This window comes from Peromyscus maniculatus, chromosome 4 (genome assembly GCF_049852395.1).
Source record: "Peromyscus maniculatus bairdii isolate BWxNUB_F1_BW_parent chromosome 4, HU_Pman_BW_mat_3.1, whole genome shotgun sequence".
NCBI lineage: Eukaryota > Metazoa > Chordata > Mammalia > Rodentia > Cricetidae > Peromyscus > Peromyscus maniculatus.
In genome coordinates this window covers 78,528,403-78,541,383 of record NC_134855.1, presented here as the reverse complement: position 1 = coordinate 78,541,383, position 12,981 = coordinate 78,528,403, and the positions used below count along the sequence as shown (strand labels likewise).

The following is a 12,981-nucleotide window of genomic DNA, read 5'->3' as shown; positions in this document are numbered from 1 at the left end:
CTCTAGTACCAGGGAGAGCACCTACAGGGACAATTTGAATTCTGGAGGGCTTAGATCACTTAGCCAGTTGATGTGGCATGCAGGCATTCTTTTGCCTTGGCATCCTTATGGAATTGTTAAAAGAGGTACTTGTCAGTCCTCATTCAGTTTGTAATAGGCTAATTAAAAATGGCCTCATCTCCTCCTCCTACTTTCAGTCTTTCTCTTCCTCAGTTTTCTTTCTTACATTTTTCCAGTGTGATCTTTTCACCCTGCTAGACTTCTATGAAAAGAGTCTCAGGCTGAGGAAAAAAAGACTAAAATGTCTCTTCCTCTCCTACCTAAGTTTACTTCTATGTCTGTTTCCTTATCTATAAAAGAAGTTCACTTAGGCAACAACTACTTGTTCTTCTTCCCACATTCTTTCCTGATGGTCCTTTTTCAAACTGTTACCTTTAGTTCTACTTCTTCAGTGTGTGTGTGTGTGTGTGTGTGTGTGTGTGTGTGTGTGTGTGTGTGAGTGTGTGTGTGTGTGTGTGTTATATGTGAATGTGCATATGATGTGTTTTATATGTATGTACAGAGATTGGTGTGCAGTGTCTAATAATTGCTCATCATATTTTAAATTTTAATTTTTCATGTGTATTGTGTATGATGTGCATATATGTGTATGTGCATGTTTGCATGTGTGTAGATGTATGTGTGAATGCATATGGAGGCCCAAAGTTGACATGAGAAGTCTTTCTTAGTCTTACTCCCCTTTATTCACTGAGGCAAGGTCTCTCAGTTGAACTTGGAGCTTTCAGACACAGTTCGTCAATTAAGTTAGTATCTACCTTCTAAGATTTATGATTACAGGTGGGCTGCTCTGACTACGTGGTATTTACATGGGGTCTGGGCATCTGAACTCTGGTCCTCGCACCTGCAGGGCAAGCACTTTAATCACTGAGCCATCTCTCCAGCCCTACCTTACTTTGAAGACAAGAGTTCTCGCTGACAGTGGAGCTCATTCTTTCTCTTAGACTAACTAGTGAGCTCCAGGATCTGTCTGTCTTCCCTGTGCCGCCCCTGCCCCTGTCCCTCGGCCAGCACTGGGGTTGCCAGTGTATACCACTGTACCCACTTCCATGTGAGTGCTGGAGATAGGAACCCAGGCTCTCCTGCTTGCACAGCAAGCACTTTAACAAATGAACCAGCTCCCAGCCCCCTTCCCTGTTTCTCATCTCAAGTACACATACTGTGGATGGTTGTTTAAAAACACCCATGAAACTGGGGATGCAGCTCAGTGGTAGAGCGCTTGCCTTGTATGTGTAAGGCTCTTAGTTTGATCCCCAGCACTGCAAAAAACAGTAAAGCAAAGTAAGAAAATACAGTTGTTGTTTTTTAAACTTATTTTATTTTCATAGGTTTTCATTTTGTTTGCCCTTCTTATTTCTTAGCCAAACACACCATCAGCAGTGTGTGTGTGTGTGTGTGTGTGTGTGTGTGTGTTCGGTTTATGGTTGTAGTAAAATAAGACATTTTTGCCTACTATATTAAAAAATGTAGAAGTTTGATAAGATTGTAGAGAAGTGCTTCCTTTCACACATTCCTTTCACACTCCATCCTTTTCAGAGAGCAGTTTGGCACCATCACAATAACTTTAGCATATGTATGAAATGGCTTAGTGACTTGAGAGATTTCTGAAGACACTCATGTAAATATTAAGAGTTATTCCTCAGATATTCATTGTTATGTTGTCTGTAATAGCAAAAATGTAGAAATAGCACATTTCTGTTATAAGAGGAATAAATGGGATATATTTTTATATCCTGCAAGTGGTAAAAAGTAATACAAAAGATGACGGTGCTGTCTGTATTTCACTAACATTTTAAGTGGAACAGCAAGACATAGAGCCATATATTCACTGTAATCCATAGAAACTTTACCCAGTTTTAGGTATGTGTGAGTAACCATATAAAAAAATAGAACACCTGCTGAACTGGTAGTTTCCTTGAGTTTTGTTATTATTGCTATGTTTTGACTTTTCAAGGCAGTCTTACTATACTCACCAACATGACCTCAAAACCTTGATCCTTCCTCCTCCCTCTGTCTTCTAGGTGCTGAGGTTTTGGGCATGTACCACTATTCCTGGTTCAAACTTCTTCCTCTTCTCCTCTTTTTTGTTTGTTTTTGAGACAGGGTCCTCTATAGCTTAGCTGTCCTGAAACTCACTGGTAGTTTGTGCTGACTTTGAACTCTTGACATTCCTGTGCCTCAATCTCTGGCATACTAGGATTAGAGGCATGAACTGCCATATCTGGCTAGAAATTGTACTTTTTATTTCATATATTCTTCTATTATAATTTTTAAAGTAGTTATATATTACTGATATGTAAATCAATAAAACCCAAAGCAAAAAAAAAAAAAAAAAAAGATAAGGAATTAGTTCCTGAACAATAAAAACTGTTACCAGGACATTTATCGAAGGTGTTGGAAGAATATTATTGAGAGCATATTGCTAAGACTTCAAAATGAGATAGCAACCATAATCTGTATTTTTTTATTTTTTTTTATTTTTTTTGGTTTTTCAAGACAGGGTTTCTCTGTGTAGCTTTGCGCCTTTCCTGGAGCTCACTTGGTAGCCCAGGCTGGCCTCGAACTCACAGAGATCCGCCTGCCTCCGCCTCCCGAGTGCTGGGATTAAAGGCGTGCGCCACCAACGCCCGGCATCATAATCTGTATTTTGAGCAGGACTACTTAGCACTATTAAAAAACTCTACCTTTCCATTTCATTGCTATGTTTAATCTACACTTCTTACGTGTCTGTGTTTTACAGGTAACTCGAGACCAGATGAAGGTATTTATACAGCAAGAATTTAAGAAAGTTCAGAAAGTGATTGCTGATGAGGAGCAGAAGGCCCTTCACTTAGTGGACATCCAAGAAGCAATGGCCACAGCTCATGTGACTGAGATACTGGCGGACATCCAATCTCACATGGATAGGTTGATGACTCAGATGGCCCAGGCCAAGGAACAACTTGATACCTCTAATGAATCAGCTGAGCCAAAGGCAGAGGTAAATGAAAATGTTGGTGATTTTTAGCAGGAAAACTATAAGGAACCTGACTGTCATATTCGTTAGCTATAAAAATGCCTGCTTGTGATCTCTAAACATAATGAACTGAAAAGTTGGGGAGGATTTCAACTAGTGTGGACTGAAGAGTGCAGGTATTGGCTACTAGGGTCTATATCTGGCTTTTTGTCCTAGCAAAGTATTATCCAACATAATTTAAAGGATTGTAGTCAGTGGGGCAGATACTAATCATAGTTAAGAAGAGAAGCCAAAAATCTAAACTAGAGAACAGAGCAAGTGACAGACATAACCCATCTCAAGCTGTGAAATGAATATAGAAATGATAACTTTTTTTTAGACTTGAGAACAGGACTGAATTAGAATGAGTCAGGTAAAGCCTAAAATAGTACTGAGTGAAAAATTGTGGATTTAATTTTGTGACTAGCAAAGGGATGTGGTGATATATTGTGTACCCTAATAAACTTGCCTGAGGATCTGAGGACAGAGCCAGCCACTAGTTCTTACCTCTACAAAATCCTCAGCCTAAAGAGAGTGAGTTCCTGTTCCCTCATGGAACCTTTCTCTGCCCTGCCATATTATTTCCTGGGTTTAAAGGCGTGTGTGCTTCCCAATCAAAGGCATGAGACCTCAAATGCTGGGATTAAAGGTGTGTGCCAACACTGCCTGACCTCTGTGTCTAATATAGTGGCTGGCTCTATCCTCTGATCCTCAGGCAAATTTATTAGCATACATAATATATCACCACAAAGGGGTGCTTCCTGTTGGGTATTTTATGGATCCATCTGTATAATTGAAGGCATATTTGCTGGATTAAGAGCAGCACATGGGGCTGTGAATTGTGGCACAGCTACTTGGGAGGATGAGAAGGGAGGATCACTTCAGCCAGTATAGTGAGACCCTGTTTCAAAAAGAAAACCAAAATTCTTAAGAAAAAAACAAATCAAAAAGTAGAGCATATTATGAAAAGAAAAGAGAATAACATGAACAAAAGACACAAGATAAATGTGAATCAATATTACTTAACTATATGCATTTCATAACAGGATAAAGTGTTGGGATATTTCAAACATATTTGGACATTTCCAATTGTGTGTGTATATGTATGTGTGTGTGTATATACATATATATAAATGCACATATACATACATATACATATATCATGACAAGCTAGGCATGTTGGTAACTAGCTTTAATTTCAGCACTTAGGAGGCAGAAGCAGTCAGAGCTTTGAGTTGGAGGCCAGCCTTGGACTACACAGCTAATTCTAAAAAGCCAACCAAGAATATACAGACATGGGGGAGGAAGATCTAGAAAGATGGCTCAGCAGTTAAGATAACTTACTGCTCTTGCTGGGGACCCAGGTTTGGTTCCCAGCTTCTACATAGTGGCTTACAACTGTCTGTAACTAATTGCAGAGATCCAGTTTCCTCTGTAAGCTCCTGTATGCACATGTTACATAGACATATACTCAGGCACATACACATAAGGAAAGAAGGGAGAGGGGGAGAGAGGGAGGGAGGGAGGGAGGATAGATAGGAAAGTAGAAAGGTAGGTAGGTAGGTAAGTCAGCCAAAGCAACCATTTTTAAAAAACCACAAAACATCTATTTCAGAGAGAGGCTAGTGTTCAATAAGACTTCATAATGTTAAGTAAAACTTCCGGTCAAACACATGCTAGGTAGGGTGAGGTAGTTTGTTCTATAAGAAAACGTGAGACAGTCCTGCGGGCTTTCCAGGACTGCTGTTGAATTAGTGAGTTCAGCATTAACTGGCAGTCTTACCCAGGCCAAGGAATATATATACTGGCCAGTGAAGGAGTATAGTACCAGACTCAGGCCTTGTCCACGTCAGTCCAACAGGAATATGAGGTACCATTCTACCCATCCAAGACTCTTGATTAGTTTTCATTTGTGTGTGAAAAGAATAGATGTTGTTCTTTTCATGTCAGCCTTCCTAAAATTAGCAGTGTGTGTCTGAATTTCTGGATATACAAGAGAATACTTTATAGTTATTTTATTTAACTCTTAAGACTATATAGATGCTATGTTGGGAATCAAAGAACTACAGAAACACTAACCCAGTGTCATTTAGTTAGTAGAATGGAACCAGAATTTAGAATTAAGTTTGTCTTATTCTACTGCCTGCTTTCCCTTTTCTATGTGTTGTATGTTAAGTATCCTGCTTGTAATGGGAGAAATCAGGAGAATTCACTTAAGGCATTTAAAGGCGAGCTAGTTATTTTGACTGGAAGGGTCACAAGCAATAACTGTCTCAGATTCCCTTCACATTGAGGCCCTATGTTAAGTTATACTTTCAAAAAGAAAGCTTTCATTTGTGACTAGTTCCCTCTCTTTTATTATTATTCTAAATAACGAATTTAGTTTCTCCATAACATTAACTCTTTAAATACTTCAGCTTAGAGAATTATTCTTAGGATACAATAGCTGACAAAGCTTATACTGACTAGGCTGTGGACACTATGAAGCTATAAGAATAAGAAGAAGGATTCTGGGCTGGAGAGATGGCTCAGGTTAGGAGCACCAACTGCTCTTCCAGAGGTCCTGAGTTCAATTCCCAGCACCCACATGGTGGCTCACAACCATCTGTAATGAGATCTGGCACCCTCTTCTGTATATGTAATAAATAAATAAATAAACAAACAAATAAATAAATAAAAAGAAGGATTCTGTTAGGTAGAGCATTTCCAAAGAGCTGTGTCATTAATAGCATCTCATTCCAATTAATTTGGTAATTTATTAGTTAGAGCAAATATCCAATACCTCTCACTCCACAGAGTAACTCTCTTGTTTTCTTTGTACAATACAGAATTAGAAGAAAAATCACCTGTATTTGGAATTTAGTCAAAGGCTTCCTTTTCAATATTTTTATAAATATCAAGCAAACATACAGCAAAATTGGAAGGATTTTCTGGATTACACCCTTATAACCAATCACTTAAGTTCTAATTCATTTACATTTCCCTTATTGTTTATCTATATTTCTAGTCATCTTTCCAACTTTCCTCTTATCAATCTATTTTATTTTTAATGCTAAAAACAGAATGTCAGGTCTCATGATGCCACTTGGTAAAGCATTTGCCTAGCATTCTTGAAGCCCTGGGTTTGATTCTAGCACCATATAAAACTGATGTGTTGGGGCACACAGTATTCAGGAAGTGGAGACGGGATTAGAAGCTCAAGGTCATCCTTGGCCACATAAGTTTGAAACCTGTCTGGGATACGTGAGAGCCTATCTAACAAAACAAGGCAAAGAAATAGAACCGAGCTTCTGGTTCTCCGGTGGAGTCATGATCATGTTTCATTTTACTCCTTTCTCTAATCCCTGAATGGAAGTCACTTAACAGAGGGGAAAAGATTCAGTACTGTAGCATGAATCTTAAAAGGTCTTATTAATAAAAACTAACCTGGAGCCAAATATTGGGTTAAAGCTAGAAGATCAGAGTGATAGAAGAGGCCACAGCTACCTCACCTTGCCAGTTTCTCAGCTGATCCTGTTTCCTCAAACTGGAAGTCTATGTGTCCTCATCTGAATGGGTCTCAGCTGAACTGTTGCTAAAAGCCTAAAAGCTTAACCAGGCTAGTTCCTAGTTTTCATGCCTTTTATACCTTTCTGCTTCCTCCCATCACTTTCTGGGATTAAAGGCTCTTGTTACCATGCCTGGCTGTTTCCAGTGTGGCCTTGAACTCACAGAGATCCAGATGGATCTCTGCCCCTGGTATGCTAGGATTAAAGGCATGTGTGCCACCATTTTCTCCCCTCTATATCTAGTGGCTGTTCTATTCTCTGACCCCAGATAAATTTATTAGGATACACAATATATTTGGGGAACACAATATCACCACATAGTACTACCTGAGAACTTTGGACTTAAAGACCTACAAGGCAGAGTGTTACCAAGATTCCCATCCTTTCTGTATTTCGTAGCTTGGGTGTTCTACAAAATGGAAACACTAACAGACACAGACAGAAAGGGAATTCCCAAGAAAAATCTACTGTCTTTAACCAAAGAACTTGGAAAAGTGTTATCCAGTTCTAGAGAAATCTTTTGATCATACCTGCCTGTTCTAGAGTAAATACATAAAGAGCTCACTGCTCATCAGCCCCAGTTAGCACTATTGCAATGGAGCTAGTGGGCTGAATATCTGATATCTATGTTCCCCTACAGTAACAAGTTATCTTTTTCTCTTTGATATAATTTATTTATTTATATTTTATGTGCATTGGTGTTTTGCCTGTATGTATTTCTGGCAACTGTCTGGAACTGGAGTTACAGACAGTTGTGAGTTGTGTGGTTACTGGGAATTGAACCCAGGTCCTCTAGAAGCACAGCCAGCCCTCTTAACCACAGAACCATCTCTCCAGCCACCACAAGTTATCTTTATTTCTCCATGGAACTTTTAGGCAAAATCTTATTTTCTGCTTATGCCCTTTCTCCTCTCAGTAGTAAGGCTCATTTGACATGCACCTACCTGTAGGTGGAACTCTAACGTTACTCCTGACTGCTTTTTCAATAAGGAAGTACTAATAGCCTTCCCTGTGGAGACTGTTTGCAGAGCTCTATTTCCTCTTACCCTGTGTTAACAAGCCACTGCTCCTCCACTCCAGGATCAGTGGATGGAAACTTGCTTACACTCTGTTCTGTAGTAATGAGTTGGCACCTCTCCCTTTCCATAGCTAACTGTGGAAACTAGAGTGGAGTCCTGTCATCTGTGCCAGGCAGAGGCATGTACACTAAGTTGGCATTTAAACCAGAGTCCACAAAAGTAGTTCAGGACATACTCATTCTGAACTTAACAGGTTGATGACCTGCTAAAATAGAAGGTTATAAATAGTTACAGATTGCTGTAATACAACTTAATATTTTCAGGGTGTAGTCCAAAATTACTCATTATACTGATAGAACCCGAACTGTAAGGAAAAAAGCACATGGCAGCAACAAGATTATAGAGCTATTAGAATTATCAGACAAGGACAGCTATTATAACAACGGATATTTACAAGCACCTGGGAAACAGGTGATGCAGAAAAGGACCAAATGATAATATAAAATTTAAAACCATGATAACTGACAATGCTTAGTGGTAGAACACTCACATAGCATGTGTAGACAGACCCTGGGTTCTCTGTCCAGTATCACATAGATAAACACACAGAGGCATGACAGAGAAGTCATTGCATGGGCTCTTGAGCAAATTGGAGACATCAGAAAAGAATTGGTGAATTGGAAGACAATTTGATAGTGATCCGTTATTATCAAAAGATTGAAAAGCAATTGAACTAAGCTTCAGGGGCCCATGGGACAATAACAAAGGGCCTGCCTGATGCTCATTTAATCAAGAGGCAAGAAAGAAATGTTAAACTAAAAAAGTCTGAAAAATAATAATGGTGCCCAACATTCAGTTGGAAATGTAAACCTTCGAATTTAAGCAGAGCAAACCCAAACAATATAAACTCTTAAGAAATCCACACTAGGACATACCAGATTAGACTTTTGAAAACTAATTAAAAGGGAATATGCCTTGAATACAGAGCTCCTGAAGAGAAATGACAGAAAGGTTTTCGGGATAGAGGTGAACTGTTGCTTCAAACTTGCCATGTGGCTGAGGATAACCTCTGGGTTATCTCCTGCCTCTATTTCCCAAGTGCTGAGATTTGAGACATATGCCGCCTTCCTCCATTTGTGTTGTCCAAAGGATGGAATCCAGAGCTTTGTGCTTGCTGGACATACTGTCAATTGAGTATATGCCCCAAACCCTTCCAGTTTTTGAAAGGAGAGTTCTCACTTGCAATGAGATAGATAATCCTAGAAAAGGTGGTTTCTGTGGAGAAATTAATAAAAATAAAATGTATATATCTTTAGCATTTACTTTGAATTTTAAAATTTACTAGTTTTGACTTTGAGTCCAGGTGTTTTTAGAAAAGTGTGAGTTTGCTAATTGAAGTTGAATGTCAGATTCTAAGTATGAACTACATCTACTACCATTTTAAAAGCCCAGTTAGGACGAGGGCATAGCTCAATGGAAGTGTTTACATAGCATGTTAAGGCTCTGGGTTTGATTCCCAGCACCCTGAGAAATCAACAATAAACTATTGCCTAAAATATCTAGTGTTACTCCATAGTGAAGGAGATACGATTCAAAGCAAGTTAAATGTAGAATCTTAGACATTGTTGTAATTTAAGTGTTGTGGTATTTTGCATGTTCCACCTATACTCAAAATTGTTACTAATTTTTACTATCTTTAATGAATACTGTGAAGCATTTAAATTCTCAAAAAACAACTCTTGGGGACAACGGTTGTCTCTCTTACATTCATTTTCGTTATGATGTTTGCATGTTGTCATGATGATTGCAGGTTTACCTGAATAAGCAGATTTGGGATTCAACTTGAACTTAGTGAACCTGGTGGAAGTAGAAAGAAAGGGTCACATTAGAGTGCATTGTGTCATCCAAGAGCATTCATGATGTTGGAAGGAGGGATTTGGGAATAATGCTTAATCTAACAAGTCACTTCTGATATTTGTAGCCAGAATTAACTTATAATGGCAATAGAAATTAATCTTAAATCCTGCTCTATCTTTGCCTGAACTCCTAAGTAATTATTTACTATATACTTATGCACCCTAGATACGAACAAAACTTTTTCAAATGGTTGAAATCCATTGAGGGAGACACCATGTGGTGCTGTCACCATCAGTTTTTTTTAGCTGCTAGGTGAAAAAAAATGAACTCCACAGACACAAAGAGTAGAAAAGAGCATTATTTTCCCCAAGCTCTCAGGGAGGAAGTTACTGAGTCAGGCCTGATCTTCAAGGAGTGCCTAGAATTAGCAAGGTTTTCAGGATAGAGGTGAACTGTTGTTCAAATCTTAGATGGTCTTTTAATAAAAAACCCAGAGCTAGATATCAGGGTGAAAGCTGAAAGATCAGAGAAGCAGAGCAGCCAGCTACTAGTTCTTACCTCTACGAAATCCTCAGCCTAAAGAGAGTAAGTTCCTGTTCCCTAATGCCTTATATACCTTTCTCTGCTCTACCATATTACTTCCTGGGATTAAAGGTGTGTGTACTTCTTAAGCAAAAGCATGAGACCTCAAATGCTGGGATTAAAGGTGTGTGCCACCACTGCCTAACCTCTGTGTCTAATCTAGTGGCTGGCTCTGTCCTTTGATCCCCAGGCAAGCTTTATTAGGGTACACTGTATCACCACAGTGAACATTTGGGGTAGCAGGACTAGCATGTGTACATCTTTTACCAGCAAGTTATAGCCATCTGGATGTCTGGTGAAGCCATCTAAATAGACTTAGACTTTGTTCATTGTTTCAGTAGTGAAACCTTTGTTCTGGCATTCTGCATGCTTTGTAGTAGTGACTGTTGTTTCTGAGAAAGGTGAAAATACAACAAAACTGCCTTTTCTTTCCTCTCCTGTTCCCTGATGAACAATATCAATTAGTAATTCAGAAGAAGCTCAGTAATGGTCCCCATTATTGGACACTATATCACATACTTGTTTAGAAAACTGAATCTGGAAATGTTAATTATCAAACTTTAATCCTGGGATTAATGTGAGATTGTTTTTATAACTCAAAAATCCTACTCAATCTCATACAAGCCTTCCTATGTAGGTAAGATTCTAATTCACCACCCTTCTTCCCCAGCCTTAAGTGCTAGAACTGAGGGTATGTGTACCATGAAATACACAAATCCCATTTCATAACCATTGTACCAAGATGTGTGACTGTGAAGAGAACTTGCTTTAAATCATGGGAGTATATTTAGATGTATTTTCCTACAAGGTTCTCTTAGGTAGTTATGTTTAAATAGCCAAAGATAATTGGAAAATTTTGTTGAGGTATAATTGTGTCATTGGTAGTTATATAACTCATGAAATTTAAATTATATGACTTTCTTTGCTATATTATAGTACTCTTGAGATGTATTAATTGATCAAAATGCAACTTATATCACCCCTGTATCAGCCTTTCTACTTTCTACTACTTTGCCCCCTGCTCTCATGGAAGTACAAATGATTAGTGCCCTTACAATATTGAAACTCTCTGAAAAGAAATGCCCTTCTTTTCAATCTCCAGTACATAGAATGATTAAATCACTTTCCGGGTTGGAGCTTCCTTTACAGGCCTAATGTCTGCTAATCTGTCTTTATCCCACTTGCACTCTTAAACCCACACTGCCCTTAGACCCACTCCCACACTGCCCAGAATACATAGGCACATCCTCATTTTCTTGTTCCACAGAACCCAAATTCTGTCCCTCTCTCCCTCCCTTCATTTCATCTATCTTATCATCTATCTATGAAACTATTATGTCTTTGCTCTTGTTATTCCAGTGTTGTTCTTACTGTCCTATCAACCAACTATCTATCTATCTATCTATCTATCTATCTATCTATCTATCTATCTATCTAACTATCTAACTGTGTGGCTATATTAATTAAACTGCTATGCATTTCTTTTGTTAGTCCAGTCTTCTTCCCACTTTTTAGTATTGTCAGCCTGGGAGAATCCTGCTTATCTCAAGTATCAATGTATATGTCACTCTCTCTTCCCTTTTGTCCCTGAAGTCATTCTGTTTATGCCTTCAGTAGAGCCCATAACATACTTAGTTTATTTTCCGTGTACATGAGCCCCTTGTTGAGACCTCATAGAAGGTTAGATCATTGTCCTTAGCACTTATACACACTTTTTTTTAAATGATCCATACTAAATTACTACTGATATTAATTAGTAACCTTTATTAACAATGTCCTCTCTGGCACTATGTATGCTTAGCAATTTTGAGCATTATTTAATCCTCATATTGATCCTATTAATTCAGAGACAGTTATTACCTCACTTTATAAACTAGGAGGTTAAATTTGAAAGAGGCAGAATAACATGGCTAGAGTAACACAGTAAGTAAGTGATAGAGCCAGGATTTGAACCTACAGTGTCTGGTTCCAGCTTATACAAGTTGGAATCATTTATTAATTGATTCTCTGGGGAGTACAACCGGAAGGTATGTTCTCTACTGAAATCAACCCTAAATTACTGAAGAAGGGAGTGTGAAAGGTACTTTGTCACTAGAAGGATGAATGAACTGCCATGGGAAAGGCTTCAAAGTCATTTGAAAGCTCTCATTTTGTTACAGAGGGAGATGCCAAATAATCTGCTGTGAGGGTTACTGATCAAGTTAGGTCAAGAAAATGAAACAACTAGAAAGAGAATACACATTTTTACAGAATGAATAAGAAAAAGAGGAAAAGTATTGTTTGGGTAATGAATGAGGTAGATTACTGATGCTCAGACTACCCATTTACAGAGGAGGAAACCAAGGGTCATTTTAGCCAATTAGTGTGTCCCAGTAGCACATTCTCATAAGTCTCAGACTTCAAGAAGAATCTCTATTTCCTGAGTCCTAATTTAGAACTCTTCCTACCTTAGTATGCTGTTTATTAGAACCACTGTGTTCATATTTCAAGAAAAAATGCTAGACCAAGACAGAAATTAAGTTTTTGAAGAAAACAGCTTGATGCTTTTGGAGCTGGTCAGCTTTGCCCAAGACCTGCTGCTATTTTGGAGTTCTTGGTTTGCTCAGAAATACTGCCAGCCATAGAAATAAAAAAGCAAGGCTATTATTTAGACCTCCTAGGTCTGTGCGTTCACATTCCATGCTTTCAAGGGCAAATTATTAGCCCATCTCTGCTGGGAGTTTGAACATAGGGATATATTAGTCCTTGTCTTAGCTCTTAGACATCTTTTGGTTTGTCTTTGTTAAGATAAATAAAACAACCTTGCTTTTGGTTTGGGCATAAAGAGGAAAATGAAAGAAATCTCAACCAGTTTTTACCAACAATGATTTCTAACACTGTTTCTTCTTTTTATTTCAGGGTGAAGAAGAAGGACCCAGGTAAG

General features: G+C 38.5%; 1 protein-coding gene across 4 annotated transcripts in view; it reads left to right on the top strand.

Annotated features, from left to right (window-relative positions):
- Nucleotides 1-12,981, top strand: part of Trim44 (tripartite motif containing 44) — a 110,978-nt gene that overhangs the window by 41,541 nt on the left and 56,456 nt on the right. For all 4 annotated transcript variants that reach the window (XM_042275805.2, XM_076570145.1, XM_076570146.1 and 1 more), the window contains exons 3-4: nt 2,798-3,037; nt 12,957-12,976. In XM_042275805.2, coding sequence (XP_042131739.2) covers nt 2,798-3,037; nt 12,957-12,976 — 260 coding nt within the window. The remainder of the gene's footprint in view (nt 1-2,797; nt 3,038-12,956; nt 12,977-12,981) is intronic.